Below are 25490 nucleotides of genomic sequence, written 5' to 3' on the forward strand. Positions count from 1 at the left end.
TCTCCACACTCATCGCACGATTCAAACTCTCCACAATTTGGGATTCACTATCAACTACCCCAAATCCCATCTACAACCTTCCCACTTACATCAGTATCTAGGAGCAACCATAGATACATCCAAAGCCATTGCTTATCCCAGCACTGCCAGGATAGCCAGTATACAAAATCTCATCTCTCAATTTCAAACTCATCCATCTCTTCCAGCAAGAGTGTTCATGCAGCTCCTAGGCATGATGGCGTCATGCATCTCCATAGTCCCACACGCACGACTTCAAATGCGTCCCTTACAGGAATGTCTAGCACAACAGTGGAACCAAGCTCACGGACAACTTACCGATCTGGTGTTGGTGGACAGTCGCTCACTTCGCTCACTGAAATGGTGGAACACCATCAACCTGTCCAAAGGGCGGCCGTTCTTAGAGCCTCTTCCACAAGTTGTGCTAACTACCGACGCATCTCTCACAGGGTGGGGAGCCCACCTCCTTCACCATACCACTCAGGGCAGATGGACCAGTCAACAGAAACTGCTCCACATCAACCACCTGGAACTCTTAGCAGTGTTCCTAGCACTAAAATCCTTTCAAGTACACCTAAAGAACAAAACTGTCCTCATACGCACAGACAACATGACGACAATGTATTATATACAGAAACAGGGAGGGACACATTCTCTCAAACTGTCCCAACTGGCACAGCAAATCTGGAGATGGGCAATTCCCCAAAACATCTACCTGTTAGCAGAACATCTCCCAGGGATCCACAATCAAGTGGCCGACCTAAGTCGCCACACGCAGCAGATCCACGAATGGGAATTACACCCCAAGGTTCTACTCCCCTTCTTCCAAAAATGGGGACAACCAGACATAGACCTGTTCGCCACTCCCGAAAACACAAAATGCCCAACCTTCGCTGCCAGGTTTCCACACCCACAGTCGAAGGGCAATGCCCTATGGATGAACTGGTCAGGCAGATTTGCGTACGCTTTTCTGCCTCTCCCACTAGTTCCATTTGTGGTACGCAAACTGAAACAACAGTCGCTAACGCTAATACTAGTAGCTCCCACTTGGGCACGTCAACCGTGGTTCACCACACTTCTGGAACTATCTTTAGTTCCACATCAAAGGCTACGCCTCTCCCCGGATCTATTAACCCAGAACCATGGAGAAATCAGACACCCAGATCCTCAAACACTGAACCTAGCGATCTGGCTCCTGAGGTCTTAGAGTTCGGATACCTCAATCTCCATCCAGACTGTATGAATATCATAAAGGAAGCTAGACGACCTACTACTAGAGCATGTTATGCCGCAAAATGGAAACGATTTGCCATCTACTGCGCTAATAATGACATACATCCATTGGATGCTTCCATCCAAAACATCATTTGCTATCTACTACACTTGCAAAGATGCAATTTAGCGTATTCCTCTATACGTTTACACCTAGCAGCCTTGGCAGCCTACTTGCAAAATAGGCAACACCTGTCCCTTTTTAAGGTACCAGCCATCAAAGCGTTTATGGAAGGTCTCAAAAGAATTCTTCCCCCAAGATTGCCACCTGCCCCAGTGTGGAATCTCAATGTGGTTCTAACAAGACTTATGGGTCCCCCATTTGAACCTATGCACAAATGTGAATTACAATTCCTAACATGGAAGGTAGCTTTCCTTATCGCAATCACTTCCCTACGCAGAGTAAGTGAAATACAAGCCCTTACACTAGAGGAACCTTTCTTACAACTACACCGTAACAAAGTGGTTCTTAGGACAAACCCTAAATTTCTTCCAAAAGTGATTTCCCCTTTCCACCTTAACCAATCAGTAGAGCTACCAGTCTTTTTCCCAAACCCAGACTCCGTAGCTGAAAGGGCCCTACATACCTTAGATGTCAAAAGAGCCTTGCTTTATTACATCGACAGGACAAAACCTTTTCGAAAGACAAAACAACTCTTTGTTGCTTTCGCACCACCACATAAAGGCAATCCCATCTCCAAATCCGGTATAGCCCGGTGGATAGTTAAATGCATCCAAATATGCTACCAAAAGGCTAAACATACACTTACAGTTCCCCCTAGGGCGCACTCCACGCGTAAAATAGGGGCTTCTATGGCCTTCTTAGGTAACATTCCCTTAGAAGACATTTGCAAGGCAGCCACGTGGTCTACCACGCATACCTTCACTAAACACTACTGTGTTGACGTGCAGGCCAAATAACAGGCCTCAGTGGGCCAGGCTGTCCTAAAAACTTTATTTCAAACTGCTGCAACAGATACAGGCGACCACCGCTAAGGGGAAGCACTGCTGTATAATCTATCCTCAGTGTGTGATCTGCAGCTCATATGCCTCAAACGGAATATGCTACTTACCAGTAAGCATCTGTTCTTGGCATGTAGAGCTGCAGAGTCACACACGCCCGCCCGCCTCCCCGGGACCTGTATCTGTTCCAGCATCTGTCTTACTTAGACATTACACATGGACATCCTTTCTTTCATTCCTATACACTCCATCTTTTCCCATCATGGCGAAAAAACAATCTGACGATGGAGTGGATGCCCATGCGCACTGTTGTCCAGGGGAGGAGTCACCAACCTCGTGACCAAAGGCTTCTTCCGAAGACGACGACAACCTGCAATCATCCGAGCCCAACACCAGATGGCGATCTTATCCTCAGTGTGTGACTCTGCAGCTCTACATGCCAAGAACAGATGCATACTGGTAAGTAGCATATTCCTTTTCCACAAATGGCAAATTCAGTTGACTTTACATACACCTGTATTCCATATAATGTGAATAGGAGTAGGTGTGATGAGATTGAGCTGGTTATTAGGAAGTGTAAGTAAATTTGGGAAACCCGGATTTTGCCCATAATTACTTATTTAATAGTTGGTTTTATTGGCATTTTTAAATATTTAAGCATTGTATCCAGTTCCTGTTTCATGAAAATGTGAACTCAGCATGGAAAAACATATTCTGGTGATTGGGGTATCACCCTAACTAATGTAACTTTAACCATACATGATTAAGAAGCACATATTTACAAAACGTAATAAGAAATCATTAAGGGTCTTGTATCAAACCACAGATAATTTACAAGAACACAGTACATGTTGTTTTACATACTGGAGGTTCCCTAATTTGATTTCAGCTGTCCTTTATACAGGGCTATTAAATCTGGGGTCAACCCTGGGAGCCTGAATGTGAATTATCTTTAAGGTGCCTGCAAACAAGTCTGTTAGACAGCCGGCTGCGATGGCAGAAATAAAGACCCCATCATCTGAGGGTAGGAAGAGAAGGAGTTACTCAGTCAGAACTTCATTTATCAGCTGCATCATATGTAATTCGCTTTATCATGTCAAGCAGCATGAATTAGTGGCACGTAATCTGCAGACATCAAGCCACCACTGGTGTAAGGTTAGAAAGATAGTTGAATGTTTCTAAATGAGCAATTTAAAGAGTCTAACTTGTTCTTGAACTGTGCTTATGCCACAATGTACCTGATAAGCTTCGGACTAGTTCTGTCCATGAACACCCATCAATAAAGCATTTATTGACTATCAGATTATTGGTTGATTAGACCCATTACTTGATTCTATGTTGACACTAATTTAACTGAACTGACTTGCACACTTGTCAGCACAAAGTTCTGTTAGTTGTCGTGAATTAAACAGGATTAACATAACTTTGCCAGTAACATGCAAAATTTAAATCAAACTTCCACTGTCCATATCAATATTAACACGGTCTTGTCTGATTCTGTGTTAGTAGGGGCAGTTGACGTAGATCTTCTATTCCTGGATTGTTAGCCTTTTACATTGTAAATATTTTTTAGCTAGAAATTATTGTTGCTATGAGAGCTCCTTTCAAGGTAGCTATCTTTGCCATTGGTGTTGCAGTTTTTACATCTTATTTCTTTTATCATAAACTGTTAAACCAGCAGTTTTGGGAGGTTATAGGATATATACTGAATACATAATTTATGGATGCACAGTAGGTTCAATTGCAGTCATTTCCCTCAAGTAATGAAGTATAATTTTTATGAGGTTTACTGCTTACTGACCCAACTGGACTATGGCCATTAATGTATAAAGCGTACTATTGGATTCGAAAGGTCAGCTTAAAGGAAATATGTCCCACTACAAATGACATCTGGCATTTATTTTTGCCTCTGGAGTAAAGAGATTATCTTAAAATGTCTGCTGCTAAGATTATTGTATATATTCGCTTATCTTCCATATATCGTGACAAAAAATTTACAAAGTATTTTTGGGGCGAGGCTGAGAAACTCACCTCTACTGAGGTACTCTGAAGAATTAAGGGCTTTAAGTTTGGCAGTATGAATCAATTTCTGGATTCTCATGTTGTGCTTCTATTTCACCATCTAGTGGTTTGGATCGGAAACTTGTTTGGTTTGTCCTTCTCTTTTTGTTGTTGTTGTTATGGGCTTTGTCGAATACCATTTAGTGGTAAGTTCATCCCCTGTGTGATGCCAGACAGCGCACTGGAAGTTCCTATGCCTGGTCGCCATCTTCAGATACTTCATTTTGCCGTTGGGTCTTTAAGCACGATAGAGGAGCTCCGAAGAATCCTTGAAAAAAACAAAAAACACTGAAGTACATCGGAGGCCATGGGAAGAACGTAAGAAAGAAGAAGTGGAGCCTTCTCGACTCTGACAGGGGACACTGCAGGTGAAACCCACATGGCCATAGAATGAAGATTCCCCCCTCCCCACGGTCAAGGAAGACGGTCACCCGCGCACTAATTACCAGCAGACTGGGCTATGGAAACGCCCTCTACGCCGGCATAAACAAGTCTTTGCTCCGCAAGTTCCAGACCATACAGAACACCGCTGCCAGACTCGTTCTCCGAGTCACTCGACACAAGCATATCAGCCAACACTTAAGAAATCTCCACTGGCTCCCCGTAGAGAAGAGTCACTTTCCAGATACCCACGCCTACACAACACCGGACCCCAATACCTCAACGATAGAATTACCCTCCACGTTCCTAAAAGTAACCTCCGACCCACAAACCTCGTCCTCGCCGAAACCCCTCGCATCCGCAGAGCCAAAGCAGGGGGAAAAGCCTTCTCCTACATCGCAGCCAAGACATGGAACTTGCTCCTGATCGACATCAGGCGCGCCCCGATCCTGAACACCTTCAGGAAGGTTCTCAAGACCTGGCTCTTTGACTAGACAGAACTGCTGAACCCCCAGCGCCTTGAGACCCTTGTGGGTGAGTAGCGCGCTTACTATTTCTGATTGATTGATTGAAGAGGAGAGAGGGATAAGAGGGTCATGGAAAATACCATCTTTAAGTTCTACCCCAAGTGCTGCCACAAGTTTGCACAGAGGGATCCACACCAGGTTTGTAATCTGTGCCTGCCGTAAAACCATAAGAATGAAGATTGTGAAGCCTGTGCCAAATTTGTGCCGAAAGCACTCAAGGTACGACTGATTAAGACTAGCACACTACGCCATGACTAGCACACACACAAGAGTCCTTGTAAGACGTTGGCCTATCTAATGAAGACCAGGGTAACATCAAGGAGGCCAAATCAGTGCAGGGAGGGTAGTTGAACCCTTAAAACACCGCAGCTGGTACTGAAAAGAGGGAAGCTTTGAGAAAGGTGCCCGAAAACTCTGAAAGAAAACGGCAGAAAGTAAAGCCACCGAAAGTTTTGAATATTAAGGGTTTTGTTACGAGTTTGGACATCTGTGAACCGCCGTACCTGCAGTCCGACGGGCGTGAGCTCAGCAGTTTGACCGCCGTATTTGTTGTTGGACGGATTTCTAATTCAAAGACCGCGGCTGGACCACTGGCACTGCCAGCACACCACAGACCGCTGGAATCGTGGTCAGGGAAAAGCAGCTGCCATAGGTCGGCAGAGAGGAGTTTAACTGCTGTCTGCATTACAAGTTGGCTTTCCAGCAAGCTAACCATGTCAGTGAGACAGCCAGCTTCAATTTGGCGGAAACAAAGGATTTGGGGTGTGTACTCACCCCTTTCCTGTTCTTCCCATCAGAGTTCAACGTGGATCCCTTTGTTCAGGTCCCCCCTTTCACAGCAGCATCTTCACCCCGAGGATTACGCCCTTGTTTGAGGCGATATACAGGCGAGTCCTTTTTGTCGATATACCCATTGCCTGGACTGCCCACATATGGGCCAAACTCTGGCAATGGGTAGATGGTATTTTTCCACATGTATCATGCATATATGCGCATTCGACACATATGCAGTCGAAATGTTCACAAAGGCATAGATACATAAGGAAATAATAATCGCCACCACCGCAAGATCTCCACTGCCACACCGTTGTCAACGGCAAACTCGTAATACGGTGGTCTGAAGACCACCAGCTCTGTGGTATACTGGCAACCGCTGACGTTGCGTTTGGGCGGTCAGACTGCCAAAATCGTAATCAGCCATACGCCCTGAGACTCTTAAGTCCACCAAAGCAGCCTCAGCGCCAAAACATCCGGCGACTGAAGCCCAGCACAATCATAAGGAGCTGTGCGGGTCCCGAACAAAGGGCAACTATGGGTGTAAGCCCTTGACTAAACCCTCGACGCAAGCAGGTGCTGTAGAAGGAATTCCACAAATTCCTCAGAGTTTTCGACTCCAACAAGGCTTTCAGGATCCGCAGAGGATAAGCAGGCAGACATCGATGCCTCCTTGACTCAAGAACTGTTGAGGAACTGTTCTTTGAGTTTCAGGACAACTAGATTGTAACATTCAAGGAACACAGCCAGTTTGAGGACACATGGCATGACCTCTACGCAGAATTCTCAGAGGAGGGTGTGGATAACTACCCATCGAGGCCTTCGCTCCCAAGCGACCTGTCCTTGTACAACAGCATCATCAATAGGGCAGCTGACACATATGGTGTCCAGTCGGAGAGAGAGAAGGAAGATTCTTCCAACTGGAAATCCTGATGCCCTCCCAGAAAGCAAATCTTTATCTGCCTATGCTTCCCAGCATCCTTGATCAAGGGAAGGAAACTTTCAGAGAGCCAGCCATGGCAAGACCAATAACTATTCTTGTTGAGTACAAACATTCCACACAGGGTCCCCCAATACATCAAGGGGATGTCCCTACAGATCCCTTCATTATAGCAACTGCAGTAGAGCGGAATAATGCCCCCAAATCAACGGGCCACTACCCGAGAAGGAGAGTAAGACACTGCATCTGGTGGGCAGGAAAATGGAGGATGGAGAATGGAGAGAGAGAGAGGTGGCCACAGAATAGAGGATAGCCATCTCCAATGCGCACCTCAATCAATATGGCCACCAGCAACGGGACGAGATGGAAGGGCTGTTGCACCACCTTTCAGAGGAGTTCCACAAGAGAGCCAAGGCCGTGGTCCAGAAGGGAAAAAACATCAATAACTCCGAACTCAAATCTGAGAAGGATGTGGCGGACACAGTCAGTAGACAAATGTGCATGGGCACCACACTCAGGAGACACCTGGCTGAGGGTCTCAGGATTCAGACCGGAAGTCCACGCTTTGGTGATCAATATGCCAGGTGAGTTCCTCTTCGTACAGGTAGTGGACAAAGCACTGTAACAAATAAAGAAGGACAATGACACTGCAAAGGCCATGGGGGCGTTGCAGTTCAAAGAAGAGGAGGTGCAGCTGCCAGAAACCAACAGGCAGCTATTTTAATGAGAAAGAGATGGAACTCCAAGACCACCCACAAGTCAGCATTAGTTTATTTACAGAGTGGCAGAAATACTTCAAATTTTGTGATTTCAGACACAGAAGTGTCCCAAAAGTTTCATTTGTTATAATTGTAATATGCTGATACATGACAAAATGTAGACTTAGAGTTCTTGGATCAATAGAGGTATAATATTTGTAGGTCAAATGTATGATAAATCAATGTGACCAAATTAATTCTTGTGAATCAATAAACATCCAGGAGAATGTACAGAAAAAAGGCTTCAAGTTAGCCTTGCAATGTAAGTAGAGCCAGTGAGACCCCCATAAATGATGCAGAGGCTTAGAACACAACACAGTGTAGGACACAAAGCTTCAAATAAGCACTAAAGCCCTCCAACTGTTACAGTACTGTCAGCCTACACCAAGTGCCCAAAAGTCAGAGCTACATATTAAACCTCACTGCAGTATAACAGGAACGATCAGGACCCAGAAGTATTGGAGTGAGTTTGTGAAAAAGAGCAGAAGAGGGGGTTGAAGATCGATCTACTTCATTATGGTGACTTTAGTCCTGTGACTGTTCTTCGCTATGTAACATTGTGAAATCTTGGCTTAGATTGCGGTGGTGAGAAATCATGAACAGAGGTAGCTACACATACTGATCCTTGCTAGCATAACATTTTACCTTTTTTGTTTGGAAAGATGACAATATCTGAGCAGCAAATTCCAAACACGGGTGCAGACCTGGTGGAAAGAATGACATGAAAGAAAAGCTGTCCTCGAGCACGTGATTTTCCTGCACAGAAAGGAGAGATCCTAACAAATAAGCCAGGCGTCTTCAGATGTGACCTAGATTCTGCTTGCAAGTTGAGAGTAGAACACAGTGTAGTATAAACGAGGCAAAACATTTTCTGGCAGAGAATTGGCTAGATGACACATGGTTAAAAAATCAGCTTGTTATAAATGAAGATGTAATGTGAACTTGAAAGTGGCCTGCACAGCAGTTGATCTAGTTCCAAGCCTGCAGTCGAGAACTAAAATGACTGTGGCAAAAATGAGTTGTAATGAACGAGATGCAGAATGCGCATCAGACACAGTATGAGAACGCTCTTAAGAGACCAAGAATATCATGAAAAGTTTCTTGAGAGAACCAGGGAAGTGTGTGGTAGTTGTTTTTAATTCTGCCGTAAGTGACGTGATGTTTGTTGGGAGGCTCGTATATGCTGTAGTCGGAAAATAGTGTTAAATAGTGCAAGGTAGATGGGACATTTCTTTGCCTTCCACATCTTCATGGTACGGTGGCATTTAATTTGAATTTATAAATACAAATAGTCTATTAAAATGTCAAGTACTTATTTTTAGAGTTCTTTTTAGCCTATTGTTACACGGCGAACATTAAAAACCAAATGTACACACAAAATGTTTTTTTGTGCATACTGTAGTCTTGCTCATTCTAAAAATGGTGTGCAGGAAAGTTGGGATTTCTTCCCCTTTTATGTTAAATCTAGATCCATGGTGATTTAGAAGTTTGCTTCTCTTCATACCCTTTTTTAAAACATATTGTTCGAGGCATATGAGCTGTAGATCACACACTTATGCATAGATCGCCATCTGGTTTTGGGCCCGGATGTTTGCACTTTGTTGTAGTCTTGGAAAGTCTTTGGAAGTCACGAGATAGATGGCTCCTCCTTTGGACAATAATGCGCATGGGCATCGACTCCATCGTCAGATTGTTTTTTTCCGCCAATCGGGCTCGGGTGTGTTCGTCGCTCTCCAGTTCGGTGCCGCTACCGATCTAACTTTAGATGCGCAATCCTTTACCCTTTCTCCTGTATTGTCTCGATTGCGTTCTCTATTCGACGCGCATCTCTACAAAATCGAAACCGTCGACTCCGGTCGTCGATGCAGGCCCTCGGGCCTACCTACGCCATTAGACCTGGCTCATGGAAAGGACTCCTTTTAAAAAGTGTCCTCAATGTGGATAAAAATTTCCACACACAGATGTACATGAGGTGTGGAACCTCTGCCTTTCGCTGGAACACCAGGCCAAAGCTTGCGCCCCTTTCCGCTCCAAGAAAACGATTCGAGATCGTCGAGCTCGAAGGAACATGGCTCGATCCTCACCATCAATTCCGGACGACATCTTTCAAGAAGGCGTCGATATACCAGAGCAGGAGCGGGTCGAAGAAGGCGTCATCAGCGCTTCCGAAGCCGACGTCTCAGACATCGAAGACATCTCTCCAGGGCAGCAGGTCATGAGTACTGACGTCGAACCCCCCACCCACCCCCAAAAAGGCTTCGGTAGCAACTTCACCTTCGGGCCTAGGTGCACACCAGGACAAAACTTCCCACGCCCTGCCTTCGGGCCCGGCAAAGAAGTCGATAAACAAGCCTTCAGGTCACTCGGAATCGAGTCACCCTGTCGTCCATGCCGAAACACCATCCCCGGCACCCAAAAAGAAACTGCCGTCCCCCTCCGTGCCGACCACTAGTTCCACACCAGTACATTCGGCACTGAAACCTCTTGGTACCGAACCCTCCACACCGAAAAAACCATCAGAGCCAACCAAAAAAACTCTTCTGAAGAACACAGACACTCGACCTTCAGAACCGAAAAAACCCTCGGAGTCTAACAAACAATCGGTTTCAAAGACTCCTTCGGTACCAAAGAAATCTCATTATCCCAAGCCTAAACAATGTAAACAAGCTCTGGAACCGGTGCCACGTAAACATTCGGAACCGAAAAAATTGGCACCGAAGCAACAACCTCCACAAGAAGAGCTTTTCCTACCTGACCCAAACCAAACAACTCTTCTAAAAGACTCAAAAACAGGTCAACTCATACTCCGCTCCAGGAAAAGGAAAATGGACACGCCTGTACCGGCTCCATTACCACCAAAGAAGAGAGATATTGACACATCTCCTCGGAGTTCCTTCTCCACCTCCTCCTCCTCCTCCGCCTCCCCCTCCACGCCACTCTCCTACCCCATCTCTTCTTCCCTCACCATCTCCTCCACCACAGGACGATGATGATGATACCTCTGAGGACGGAGGAAACAATGAACCTTTAGATGAACCCGGTCATCCTGATTCCCCAGGGGACGCATGGGACAACTATGGCACACCAGATGTCCCTGATGTACCACAGGAAGATATATATCCTTCTAGACCTTCCCCTCCAGAAGACACTATAGGGTTCAAACAACTAATACACAGGGCGGCACATTACCACGGGGTAAATCTCCACACAGACCCTGTAGAAGAAGATTTTCTAATGGACACATTTGACACATCTCAAAGATCCACCTCTGTTCTCCCTATGTTAAAGGGGGTAATTAAACACGCACCTGAGGTGTTCAAAGTTCCCGTAAGGACTAGGGTTATTAACCCCAGAATAGTAAAGAAATATAAATCTGCCCCAGCTGACCCTGTTTATATCAAAGGTCAGATCCTATTGGATTCCTTAGTGGTCTCCAACGCCAGGAAAAGGGCTAACTTTCAAACATCAGGCGATGCTCCACCTCCTGATAAGGAGTCAAAACTATTAGAAGCCTCTGGCAAAAGGACAGCGTCACAAGCAGCCAACATATGGCGAATCGCAAACACACAAGCCTTGCTGGCTAGATATGATAGGGCACACTATGACGAACTAGAGACCCTATTACAACATCTTCCAGATAAGTACAAGACAAAAGCCAATGACCTCATTCAGGAGGGTAAACTTCTAACCAATACCTCCATTTGTTGTGCTCTAGATGTGGCAGACACCACCTCCCGAGCCATCAACACAAGTGTTCTTTTACGTAGACATGCATGGCTACGCATTTCAGGGTTTAAACCAGAAGTACAAACTTCCATACTGAACCAACCATTTGATCAGGAACATTTATTTGGCCCTGCTGTAGATTCTGCTTTAGAAAAGATGAAAAAAGACTCCGCCAAATCAATGGGAGCCTTACAATCGCAAGCCCCCAGACGTTCCTTTCGTCGCTCCTCTTATAGAGGCACCTCTAGAGGTTATTCCTCTGGCAACCCCTCCACTTTCTACAAAAGTCCCACCCTAACAACCTTTACCAGATGTTATCATAGAGGAGGCTACAGAGGCAATAATAACAAAGGCAGAGGCGAAAACCAACAATACTCCCTCCACTCCCCCCGAACCATTCCACTCCGGCCGGGTGAAGACTGCTACAATTCCTACCTGTCTGGAGCAATATCACTACCGACAGGTGGGTGAGACAAATCATTCAAACCGGTTATTGTCTAGAATTCACCTCTACTCCCCCAAGCATACCACCCAGACAGCACCCAATGTCAACATAACATTTATCGCTGCTAAAGCAAGAAGTGTTTTCCCTCCTACAAAAACATGCAATAGAACCAGTTCCCCTGCATCAGCAAAACACAGGAGTTTACTCCCTGTACTTCCTCATTCCAAAGGAGGACGGAACCCTGAGACCCATCCTGGACCTTAGACCCCTAAACCTTTACATACAATCAGACCATTTTCACAGGGTCACACTTCAACAGGTCCTTTCTCTGCTCACACAAGGAGATTTCCTTGCCACCCTAGATCTCAAGGACGCCTACTTCCATATTCCCATTCACCCCGCTCACAAGAAATATCTCAGATTTGTAGTGGACGGTCAGCATTACCAATTCAAGGTTCTCCCATTCGGTGTCACCACTGCTCCCAGAGTCTTCACAAAATGTCTAGCAGTAGTTGCAGCTCACCTAAGAAGACAGCAAATTCACGTCTTCCCACACTTAGACGACTGGCTCATAAAAGCCAAGTCATACAGCCAGTGTGTAAATTACACACACGCCACAATCCAACTACTTCACGACTTAGGATTCACCATAAACCTCACAAAGTCTCACCTACAACCGTCCCACATCCAACAGTATCTCGGTGCCACAATAAATACCTCAAAAGGCCTTGCATATCCCAGTCCACCCAGGATAGCAAGCATACAAAGTCTCATTACAAAATTCCAACCACAACACTCTCTTCCAGCTCGAGTGTTCATGCAGCTCATAGGGATGATGGCCTCTTGCATATTCATAGTACCACATGCCAGACTCCACATGCGTCCCCAACAGGAATGCTTAGCACGTCAGTGGAGCCAGCCTCAAGGTCAGCTGACAGATCTGGTGTTGGTGAACGGCCGCACACATCGCTCTCTGCACTGGCGGAACACACAAAATCTTTCCAAAGGGCAACCGTTCTTAGAGCCGGTTCCACAAATTGTACTAACAGCAGACGCATCCCTCACCGGCTTGGGAGCTCATCTATTGCATCATACCGTCCAAGGGAAATGGACACCTCAGCAAAAATTACTCCACATCAATCACCTACAGTTACTAGCAATATATCTGACATTAAAATCATTCCAGAAACAAATATCCGGCATAGCTGTCCTAGTCCGCACCGACAATATGACCGCAATGTACTATATACAAAAAGAAGGCGGGACATACTCCCTGTAGCTCTCTATTAGCACAGAGAATATGGAGGTGGGATATTCCGCAAAACATTTTTCTCCTAGCCCAACACGTTCCAGGAGTCCAAAACAGCATAGCGGATCTGTTAAGTCGTCAGGCACAACAGATTCAAGAATGGGAACTTCATCCACAAGTTCTTCAACCATTTTTCCAAATGATGGGGGCAGCCACAGATCTCTTCGCCACACATTACAGCACAAAATGCCCAAGCTTCACCGCCAGATATCCACACCCATTGTCCAAAGGCAATGCGATATGGATAAATTGGTCAGGCAAATTTGCATACGCTTTTCCGCCTCTCCCACTCATTCCATTGGTGATGCGCAAACTGCAGCAACACTCACTGACACTCCTACTAATTGCTTCAACATGGGCCAGACAACCATGGTACACAACACTGCTGGAACTATCAGTGGTCCAACACCACAAACTACACCTCTCTCCACGCCTCTTAACACAGAACCGTGGAGAGATCAGACACCCGGACCCAGCGCAGCTCAACCTAGCGATCTGGCTCCTGAAGTCTTAGAATTTGGTTACCTTAACCTACCCCCTCACTGTATGAATGTTATCAAAGAGGCTAGACACCCCACCACTAGAGCCTGCTATGCAGCCAAGTGGAAAAGATTTGTAATATACTGTAATAACAGCAGCTTCAATCTTTTAGATGTGTCTATTCAGCACATCATATGTCACCTACTACATCTTCAAAGGTGTAATCTAGCATACACATCTATTATGTTACACCTCGCTGCCATTGCAGATTGCTTACAAAATAGACAACACTTATCATTATTCAGGGTACCTGCCATTAAAGCATTTATGGAAGGCCTAAAAAGAATCATTCCTCCTAGGGTACCACCCTCACCAGTGTGGAATTTAAACATTGTCCTCACAAGACTAATGAGCCCTTCATTCGAACCTCTGCATAAATGCGAGCTACAATTTCTTGAATGGAAAGTCGCTTTCCTGGTGGCCATTACTTCTCTTAGAAGAGTCAGCGAGCTACAAGCCTTAACTATTCAAGAACCATTTTTACAACTCCATCATAAGAAAGTGGTTCTAAGGACAAATCCCAAATTCCTCCCTAAAGTTATCTCCCCTTTTCATCTCAATCAGTCTATTGAGTTGCCAGTATTCTTCTCGCAACCACAAACAGTCGCAGAAAGAGCTCTTCATACTCTAGACGTAAAAAAAAATACTTGTTTATTATATTGACAGAACAAAACCTTTTCGCAAAACAAAACAACTTTTTGTATCCTTCTCACCACCACATAAAGGCAATCCTATATCAAAATCTGGGATTGCAAGGTGGATTGTCAAATGTAAACAAATTTGCTATACCAAAGCATAGCGTACATTATCTGTCCCCCCTAAAGCCCACTCTACCCGAAAGATAGGGGCTTCAATGGCATTTTTAGGGAACATTCCCTTGGATGATATCTGCAAGGCAGATACATGGTCTACACTGCACACATTCACAAAACACTATTGTGTAGATGTGCAGGCAAAACAACAAGCAAGTGTGGGCCAAGCTGTACTTAAAACACTATTTCAAACTACTGCAACAGACACTGGTAATCGCCGCTAAGGAGGAGTACTGCTATGCAATCTATGCATACGTTTGTGATCTACAGCTCATATGCCTCGAACGGAAAATGCTACTTACCAGTATGTATCTGTTCTTGGCATGTAGAGCTGTAGATCCACACATGCCCACCCACCTCCCCGGCTACCTTTATCTGTTCCAGTATTATCTTATTTATCTTTTTCTGTTTCTTACAAAACTCCATAATTTCCCTTCTTGGCAAAAAAACATCTGACGATGGAGTCGATGCCCATGCGCACTATTGTCCAAAGGAGGAGCCACCTATTTCAGGACTTCCAAAGACTTTCCAGGACAACAACAAAGTGCATACATGGTGATCTATGCATAAGTGTGTGGATCTACAGCTCTACATGCCAAGAACGGATGCATACTGGTAAGTAGCATTTTCCTTTATATGCATCTATGACTGATATTGCTGATGTGTAACAATCTTATTTGTCTTGCCTGTGTAGCTATTTAACCTTTATCTAGCTGCAACTATTTGAATGTTCTTTTTCATGTTGAAGTTGCTCATTAGGAGATTTTTGCCCATATATGAATGTTGTCAAAATACAGTCTTACAAATGCAGGATTGGTTGAACTATTCATTTAGAATATTTCGGAACATTTGATTACTGTCATTTTTTGTTCTCGTTGTAGTGCCTTCCTCTGATGGGTGTGAATCCCCAGTAGTAGCCCAGATTGTCACCAAAGTGAAAGTAACAGGTATTTTTCAAATACTTTAAAAACGCTATTTACCTTTTACTTTTGTCATTTGCTCTTTTATGTGGATGTGCATAATATGGTATGATGGTTGGTGCATCATTTGCATTCTAGACAGTCACTTTCTGTTTGTAGAATAATGAATAAGAGTAAAACCAGTGACTGTCTACTATTTTGTATTATAAATTAAATAATTTTGTGAATACAAATCTTCTTTGCAGATTACAGGGTCATAGCGCTTCTGTAGTTATGGTTGGATGACATTTACTCTAGTTTATTTCTAATAGCTGTAGAGTTCTTAATGATTTAAAAAAAAAAAAAATTTTTTACATTTCATTCAGATTAGTCAGGAGTGGCATAACTACTAGGGCATACCAAGGCATGATGTGAAACTAAGCGTTCGAGGCATATGAGGTGCAGATCACACACTAGCTTAGTAGATCGCCATCTGGTGTTGGGCTTGGATGCTTGCATGTTGTTGTTGTCTTGGAAGAAGTCTTTGTAGTCACGAGATAGGTGACTCCTCCCTTGGACGATAGTGCGCATGGGCATCAACTCCATCGTTAGATTGTTTTTTTCCGCCATTGGGTTCGGATGCAACTTTTCCGCTCCGGTTGGAAATCTCAATTCCAAGCTTCTCGAAGCGCAAAATTTACAGAAAAAACATCAAATCACCTTCTTCTTCGACATCGATTTTATCGGCTCGATTCCGGACGTCGACGTGGGCCGCTGGGCCTATCCACGCTGTAAGGCCTACGGCTCATTGAAAGGACGCCTTTCAAAAAATGCCCCCAGTGTGGAGAAAAATTTCCGCACAGTGACCATCACAAGGTCTGCAACCTGTGCCTATCACCTGAACACGATGAGTCCAGCTGTCCAGCCTGTGCATCCTTTAGATCCAAAAAGGCCATCCGAGATTGAAGGGCTAAAAGGCACATCATGGCACAGAGACCAGCTCTGGAACCAGAGGACATCTTTGATGAAGGCCCCGATGTCCCAGAAGAAGATTCCGAGGATCTCAATCATCTCCGAGGCAGAAAACTCAGACGACCTCATCACTCCTGGGCAACGTGTGAGTACTACTGCCCCTGCCCCAACCCCTCCAAAGGCAGTGGTCAAGACTTCGTCTGTTGGCCCCAGTCGAGACCGAAAACATCCTTCAGAAGCCCCGCTTCCGTGCTCGTCTCTGAAGAAAAAAGACAGCCTTCCGGTAGCTCGGGACCGAGCAAGCCGCATGGCATTGTCCCGCCGGCACCAAAGCCAAAAGAACACTTGGCGTTGAAATCGGCTCCGACACCTCCCACCTCCAAATCGGCCCCGAAAACGCCAAAGCCCATAGATAAGCCGGCTTCGAAGGTTCCCAAGCCTAAAGATCCAGCTTCGGCTCCGAAACTAACATCCTCTGCACCGAAACAAACGGCTAAAGACTCTGATACACCTCCTAATGCCAAAACCTATAAGGATCAACCACAAACCTCGCACGGAACCGAAATAATAGGCACCGAAAACTGTTACCGAGGAACAAGAACTTTTTCACCCAGATCCCATCGATCCAAGGCAGAAAAAGATTTATATCAACCCAAAAACTGGACATGTCACGGCTGTGCCATGTAAAAAACAAAAACTGGACACACCCATCTGTTCCTGTACACAAGAAGGACTCTGCAACATCGCCTATGCCCCCTTCTCCTACACTGCCTTCTAACCCACCTCCTCTGCCTACACCACCCTTACCTGTAACTTCTCCACCACATACACCACCTCCGGATGATGATGATGATGACGTAGGGGGTGGGGGGATCCTAATGACCCGTTCACGGATCCAGATACCTCACCACTTGATGATTGGGCATTCCCTATCCCAACAGACCTACCAGACCCACAGCCATATCCCTCAAAACCATCTCCCGCAGATGATCACCTGGGGTTTGGCCTAATATTAATTAGAGCTGCACTTTATCATGGTGTTACAATGCACTTCGATGCACCAGAGGAAGATTTCCTCTTAGATACTTTTGAACAATCTCAAAAGTCAGTGCAAATATTACCTATGATCAAAGGAGTCATTAAGCATGCCCTTGAAGTATTTAAAGACCCCGTCCGTGCCAGGGTTCTTAACCCTAGAATAGAAAAGAAATATAGGTCTGCCCCTGAAGATCCTACTTACATCAAAGGACAGTTGCCTTTGGATTCTCTAGTCGTTTCCAATGCTAGGAAGGACGCCAACTCCAAGACCTCCGGTGATGCACCATCCCCGGATAAAGAATCCAAACTGTTAGAAGCTTCTGGCAAAAGAGTAGCAGCACAAGCAGCTGATCACTGGCGAATTGCCAACACCCAAGCACTACTGGCACGATATGACAGGGCACGCTACGACCAGTTAGAAAATCTCTTACAACGTCTTCCTGACCAGTATAAAACCCATGCAAATGACCTTATCCAAGAGGGCAAGCTAATTTCAAATGCGTCAATTAAATGTGCACTTGACGCAGCAGACAATGCCTGTAGATCAATTAACACCAGTGTGCTCCTTAGACGACATGCCTGGCTACCATTTCAGGCTTTAAGTCAGCGGTACGAACTACCATACTCAGTCAGCCATTCAGCCAAGAACAGCTATTTGGGCCGGCTGTAGAACACTGCACCTGAAAAAATGAAAAAGGACACCGAGACTGCTAAGTCCATGGGAGCATTACAGTCTCCACAAACGCGTGGCTCCTTTTGGCACTCCTTCTACAGAGGAGCCTCCAAATATATGGGAGCAGACACCTCATCTACATTCAAAGCCACTACACAAACATCCCCCAGTAGAGGATATTTTAGAGTCGGATACAGAGGGAACAACATCAAGGGACGAGGTCGAGATAATAACAACACTCGCACCTCCCCTGCCACAAAACAGTGACTTTCCTCCGCTCCCCCCAGACCATTCCACTCTAGTCGGGGGCAGACTAACACAGTTCCTACCTGTCTGGAACTCCCTCACAACCGACAAGTGGGTAAGACAAATTATCCAGTATGGTAACTGCCTGGAACTTACAGCTACCCCCCCACACATACCACCCAAACAGCGTCCGATGTCCGCAGACCATCTTACGCTCCTCAAACAAGAGGTTCTCTCACTGCTTCAAAAGCACGCAATAGAGCCAGTTCCCTTAGAGCATCAAGGAACAGGGGAATACTCACTGTACTTCCTAATCCCCAAAAAGGACGGGACTCTCAGACCAATACTCGACCTCAGACCCCTAAATCTGTATATACACTCAGATCATTTCCATATGATCACTCGTCAACAAGTGCTCCCACTGCTGCAACAAGGCGATTTCCTTGCCACACTAGATCTCAAGGACGCCTAATTCCACATTCCAATACATCCTGCTCACAGGAAGTACCTAAGGTTTGTGGTGGACGGACAACACTACCAGTTCACAGTCCTTCCATTCGGGGTAACAACCACGCCCAGAGTATTCACAAATTGTCTTGCAGTAGTAGCAGCACATCTATGAAGACGACAAATTCATGTCTTCCCGTATCTAGACGACTGGCTAATAAAAGCCAAGTCATTACACCAATGTGTTCTACACACTCACCAAACCATCCAACTATTACACAACTTGGGGTTCACTATCAACTATCCCAAGTCTCATCTCCAACCCTCTCATATACACCAATATCTAGGAGCTACCATAAACACCTCCACAGCCCTAGCATATCCCAGGCCAGCCAGGATAGGCAGTATACAAGCTCTTCTCACAAAATTTCAAAACCAACACTCTCTTCCAGCCAGAGTGTTCATGCAGCTCATAGGCATGATGGCATCTTGCATCTTCATTGTGCCTTATGCAAGACTTCAAATGCGTCCCTTACAGGAATGTCTAGCACGTCAGTGGAACCAGGCTCACAGATCTGGTGTTGGTAGACATCCGCACACATCGCTCTCTACAGTGGTGGAACATAACAAACTTGTGCAAAGGACGGCCGTTCCTAGAGCCTCTTCCACAGATAGTGCTCACAACAGACGCATCACTCACAGGATGGGGAGCCCACCTCCTCGGACACACCACTCAGGGCAAATGGACCACTCAACAGAAAGTGCTCCATATCAATTACCTAGAACTGCTAGCAGTATTCCTAGCACTAAAATCCTTCCAACTACATGTACAGAACCAGGTTGTCCTCATCCGGACGGACAACATGACAGCCATGTATTACATACAAAAATAAGGAGGCACACTTTCTCTGCAGCTGTCCCAGCTCGCACTGAACATTTGGAGATGGGCCATTCCGCAGAACATATACCTACTTGGAGAACACCTTCCAGGGGTTCACAATCAGATTGCCGATCTGTTAAGTCGACAGACACAACAGATCCACGAATGAGAACTACATCCCCAAGTTCTACTGCCCTTTTTCCGAATATGAGGCCAACCAGACATAGATCTGTTCGCCGCACACGACAACGCAAAATGCCCAACCTTCGCCACCAGGTTTCCGCACCCGGAGTCAAAGGGCAATGCGATATGGATGTACTGGTCAGGCAGATTTGCGTACACTTTTCCGCCTCTCCCACTCATTCCACTAGTAGTACGCAAGCTCAGGCAGCAGTCTCTCAAACTGATCCTAGTAGCTCCCACATGGGCACGCCAGCCGTGGTTCACAACACTACTGGAACTCTCTCTAGTTCCACACCAAAAACTGCATCTCTCCCCGTCCTTAATAACCCAGAATCATGGAGAGATCAGACATCCAGATCCAGGTCAACTGAATCTGGCGATCTGGCTCCTGAAGTCCTAGAGTTCGGTTACCTTAACCTGCCACCAGACTGCATGAACATTATAAAAGAAGCCAGAAGACCTACTACTAGATCTTGCTGTGCTGCAAAATGGAAAAGATTTGCCATTTACTGCACTAACAATACTTTACACCCACTGAATGCATCCATCCAGAACATCATTTGCTACTTACTACACTTGCAAAGATGTAATTTTGCATACTCATCCATACGTCTCCACCTAGCAGCATTAGCAGCTTACTTACAGAATCAACAGCACTTGTCTCTCTTTAGAGTCCCTGCGATCAAATCCTTCATGGAAGGACTTATTTCTCCCAGATTACCACCCTCTCCAGTGTGCAATCTAAACATTGTTATTACTAGGCTCATGGGACCCCCATTTGACCCTCTACATAAATGCGAACTACAGTTCCTCACATGGAAAGTAGCTTTCCTTATCGCAATCACATCCCTCAGAAGGGTAAGTGAAATCCAGGCTTTAACCATACAAGAATCATTCTTACAATTACATTGTAAAAAAGTGGTTATTAGGACAAATCCAAAATTCCTTCCAAAAGTCATATCTCCTTTTCATCTTAACCAATCAGTAGAGTTACCAGTGTTCTTTCCAAACCCACACTCTGTAGTGGAGAGAGCTCTTCACACCTTAGATGTTAAAAGAGCCCTTATTTACTACATTGACAGAACTAAATCTTTCCGCAAAACAAAACAATTGTTTGTAGCTTTCTCCACCACATAAGGGCAACCCCATCTCCAAATCTGAGATTGCTAGGTGGATAGTTAAATGTATCCAAATATGCTACCAGAAAGCTAAACACACACTAACAGTTCCCCCTAGAGCGCATTCCACACGCAAGCTAGGGGCTTCCATGGCATTCTTAGGGAACATTGCCGTAGACATTTGTAAGGCAGCCACATGGTCTACAACACACACCTTCACTAAACACTATTGTGTTGACGTACAAGCAAAGCAACAAGCTTCTGTGGGCCAAGCTGTCCTTAAAACTTTATTTCAAACTGCTGCAACCGATACAGGTGACCACCGCTAGGGGAGATACTGCTATATAGTCTAGGCTAGTGTGTGATCTGCAGCTCATATGCCTCGAACGGAATATTCTACTTACCAGTATGCATCTGTTCTTGGCATGTAGAGCTGCAGACCCACACACGCCCACCTACCTCCCCGGGACCTGTATCTGTTCCAGATTTATCTTACTTAGATATCACACATGGACATCTCTTTCTCTTCTACTAACTCCATAATTTCCCATCATGGCAAAAAACAATCTAACGATGGAGTTGATGCCCATGCGCACTATCGTCCAAGGGAGGAGTCACCCATCTCGTGACTACAAAGACTTCTTTCAAGACAACAACAACGTGCAAGCATCCGAGCCCAACACCAGATGGCGATCTACTATGCTAATGTGTGGATCTGCAGCTGTACATGCCAAGAACAGATGCATACTTGTAAGTAGCATATTCCTTTTTGTTCAGCACATTTTCTAATATATGGCCTGTGAGACACTAGGTACTGCTTATGCACCTAGGACCTGAGCGTCGCTTTTAACCATGCCCTATGCTCTGTGTTTCTACCCCCCAGAACCCACTTTACCTGGCCTAAGCCTGGACACTAGGAGCTGCTTCCATGCTCCCAGAAGTCACTGCCATTGTGAAATTAAAACCACATAAGATTTAACCTACATTGCACTCTGATAATGCCTTCTGCCTCATTACTCATCTGGTGTAAGAAATCCTTAATGGTATTAATGAACCCTTATTCATGTTTAGACATCATCTACGTGCTACCTGGCAAATGTTATTTTACAGGTGTGTTAAAAACCGTTCATGAATTGGAATAGCAACATAGTAATGAAATATGGATTGCTATTCATAGACCCCATTGTCGTGATTTGCAAATGGAAAGCATCTCTTAAATATGCCAACTAGTTTTATAAAAAAAAAAAAACATTCTTGGTTTGTTCTGCTTCAGGGAATCTCCATTGGCATTACACACACACACACACACACGCAGGACAGCGGGGAAGGTACTTCCCTTCCCTTGTTCCTTCCTAATGACAACACTTAACCCACACGAATTCCTTGCACTTCATCTTTGGTACCCCATCTCTCTCTGGAGCGCCTTTGGGCCCCAAGGAGGTGAGTGGGGTGCCGTTGGAGGGTTTGCCCTCGGTGATAGTTGACCCGTTGGAGTCGAGGGGTCAGCGCCGATCGACGTCAGCTGATGCCGTCTTGGAGCAGGTCTACAGTCCTTCAGGATCTCGAGTTACGACGCCAGAGTTCGATCAGCCGACACTTCGGCGGTATTGGTCGAAGTTGCTTCTCCTTCTCTGTGTAGGCGTCGTACGACGTCGGATGCAGATTCGACTAATCAAACTGAGGGGAATATACAGGTTTTGGTTTCTTCTCAGTAAGTTATGGAGAGACAGCCTATGCTGATTGAGGCAGGGCCCTTTCAGCCCATTTCTGACATTAATGCTCAGATGGAGGATAGCTGGTTGTCTGCTCTGGGAGAGACTAGTGGCATGGGTTCATTACCAGCTTCCGGGTTGCTTTCTCCCCCTGGCCTTGCTACGGAGGCAAGTTCCTCCTTTGCAGACATGATAGGAAAAGTTGTTTCTTGCCCTGCCAACACTTGTCATTTCTTGACATCTTATTTGTTGTTCTCTTTTGAACCACCGGCTAAATTAAGTACTTTAAAAAGGTTTGTGAAACAGGTTTCCATGTCACTTTTTTTATATTTGTGACTGGTTCAAAACACAATTGGCATTTTTTATTTTTTTTAACAACCCAATTTTGACATCTTTGGTTGCCTATGGACTTCCACAAATTTTGGCCTCACTTAAGAACTTTCTTAAGAAAAGTATCTAATACACCTATTTTATCTAAAGTGCTGCAGGATCCCAAGTATTGATGTGACTATTAAGTGTATATGATTTCAAGTTAAGAGTTCCCTGTAGTGAAATGAGGTTGTATAGGTAAGCAATTTTTTTCGTAGAATTCTCTTCTGCTGTGATTTTAGAAATAACTTTACTTTTAGTCTTGTGGTTTACCATAGCGTCAGAACCCATATATGGTGCCAGATTTTAAGCTTTTTTTCCTCACCTCTTTTCATGTCTTAAGTCTTTGCTGGCTCACCTCCTGCAAACCAGTCCTAAATGCCACGCAACCTCCTACTAAACCGCTGAAAAAATGACTGGACTATGTCAGGCCCTTAGTATGAAATTTTCTTGTGTAGCAAACTTGAGGGTCTTATGAAAAGCACATCCAGGAAAACCGCATGTCCCCAAGGGTCAAGGTCACTGTAGTAGGGCCATAAAGCAAGGGTACATGATAATTGTTTATGTAAGTGTGTATGTATTAATATCCGTGTACAAAAGTCCATGGTTGCCCCATGAAAATAGTGTTTTTTAAACTTTTTATAGAACCTCCGAAGACATTCACACAGGATGGTGTGTGTTTGACAGAGTCTGGGCTCTCTCACTTACAGAGCCTTACTGTAACTGTCCCAAGAAAGAAGCGTTCCAAACCAAAGCTAAAACTGAAGATTATCAACCAGAATAGTGTGGCTGTGCTGCAAACTCCTCCCGAGCTTCAGTCTGAGCATTCCAGAGATGGGGAGATGGATGATAGCCGAGGTAATATTGTTTAAACAACCATAAGAATATAATTTCATAATACCAGAATTTGTGTTCTGAAAATTTGGAAGCTGTTTTCTTGAGAGAGGCATTCATTTGTTAGAAGTAGTTAAAAATGAAATTATCAAATTTGTTTGAAAGCCTTTACTCTAAAACAAAATTTTTTTTTTTTTTTACAATTCTGCAAGAAAGTGAACACTCGCACCGCTCTCCTGCCACACTTCATGTGACGAAAGGCATACCTAAAATACTTTCCAGCTTGTGTTCATCCTTAATACATTGACTGTTTTGTGTATTTGTTTAATAGTGGGGTTTCATGTAAATTATATAAGAAATGTGACTAAACTGCAAACCGTAAAACGATCATCACAAGAATGCAGGTATCATCTCTAAAGTACAAAGATTATCTTATTACATTGTAATGATATGAATTCAAAAACCCTTCAATAACCAGATCCTTCTGATGGAAATGTCTAGCTGCAATTCCTCCTATTTTGAATATTCCGCAGGCATCAGATTGGATCTGGAAACCTGTTAGCAGCACCCCTGTGCTGGTAGATAGCACTGTACGGCTCCACACAGATGCTGTTCTGTTCCGGCAATGATGTGCAGAGCCTATATAGGGTTCCCTCCTGTATGCTGACATCAGTTCCTTTCTTTCTGTGGCACCAGAAGCGGATCCTGAGCTACCTCTTATCTCTTTAAAATCCTTTCCACAATCAGTCAAATGGTTTCACAGTGTGCAAGGGACATGTCCACTTTCAAAGCAACAGCTTTTAAGCTCTTTATGGACAAACAAACAAATATTTGTGATAGATCCTCACCAAAATTCCCTGTGTTGGGCCGCAACTTTAAGGCCTAGAGTGACTGTGCATTGATGAACCTGAAGGCCGTACTTGACCGCAAGCCTTGATACCTCTTACGAGACCAGGCTCTTCACATCCCAGTCCCTGCCACTGTGGAGAGTGCTTCCTATATCATGGTTAGGCGTAGGGCATCCAAAGTTCTTAACCTCCAGCTCACCACCTTGGACGTCAAGATCACTTTATTTACGGAGGTTCTCATCACATCATCGACTACGACCCCCTGCTAGCCTGGGCCAGCGTGAGCATCGATGACACCATCAAGACCATGAGCACAATCCACTCCAGTTCTCCGTCAGACCCATTTCCGCAGCACGTCTTCAACAAAGCAAACAGCTCCATCGCACCCCACCTGCGCAACGTCATCAACCTCTCCCTCGAGACCGCGACTTTCCCAGAGAGCTGGAAACACGCCGAGATCAACGCTCTACTCATAAAACCCAAGGCAGACCCAAGAGACCTCAAGAACTTCCGGCCAATCTCTCTGCTCCCGTTCCCGGCCAAGGTCATCGAGAAGATCGTCAACCCCATACCTCGAAGAAAACAGAACAGTGGACCCTTCCCAGTCGGGGTTCTGCAGCAACCACAGCACCGAGCCCGCCCTCATCGCCGCCACCCACAACATCAGGACCCTGCTGGACTACGGTGAGACCGCAGCACTCATCCTCCTAGACCTCTCCGCCGCCTTGGACACCGTCTGCCACCG

At 45.2% G+C, this 25490-nt stretch overlaps 1 protein-coding gene across 9 annotated transcripts in view; it reads left to right on the forward strand.

Annotated features, from left to right (window-relative positions):
• The window catches only part of KMT2C (lysine methyltransferase 2C), a 1736691-nt gene that overhangs the window by 694371 nt on the left and 1016830 nt on the right, over positions 1–25490 (forward strand). For all 9 annotated transcript variants that reach the window (XM_085632007.1, XM_085632012.1, XM_085632004.1 and 6 more), the window contains exons 21-22: positions 15408–15473; positions 23709–23921. In XM_085632007.1, coding sequence (XP_085488133.1) covers positions 15408–15473; positions 23709–23921 — 279 coding nt within the window. The remainder of the gene's footprint in view (positions 1–15407; positions 15474–23708; positions 23922–25490) is intronic.

The sequence above is a fragment of the Triturus cristatus genome, chromosome 10 (assembly GCF_964204655.1).
Source record: "Triturus cristatus chromosome 10, aTriCri1.1, whole genome shotgun sequence".
Classification (NCBI taxonomy): Eukaryota; Metazoa; Chordata; class Amphibia; order Caudata; family Salamandridae; genus Triturus; species Triturus cristatus.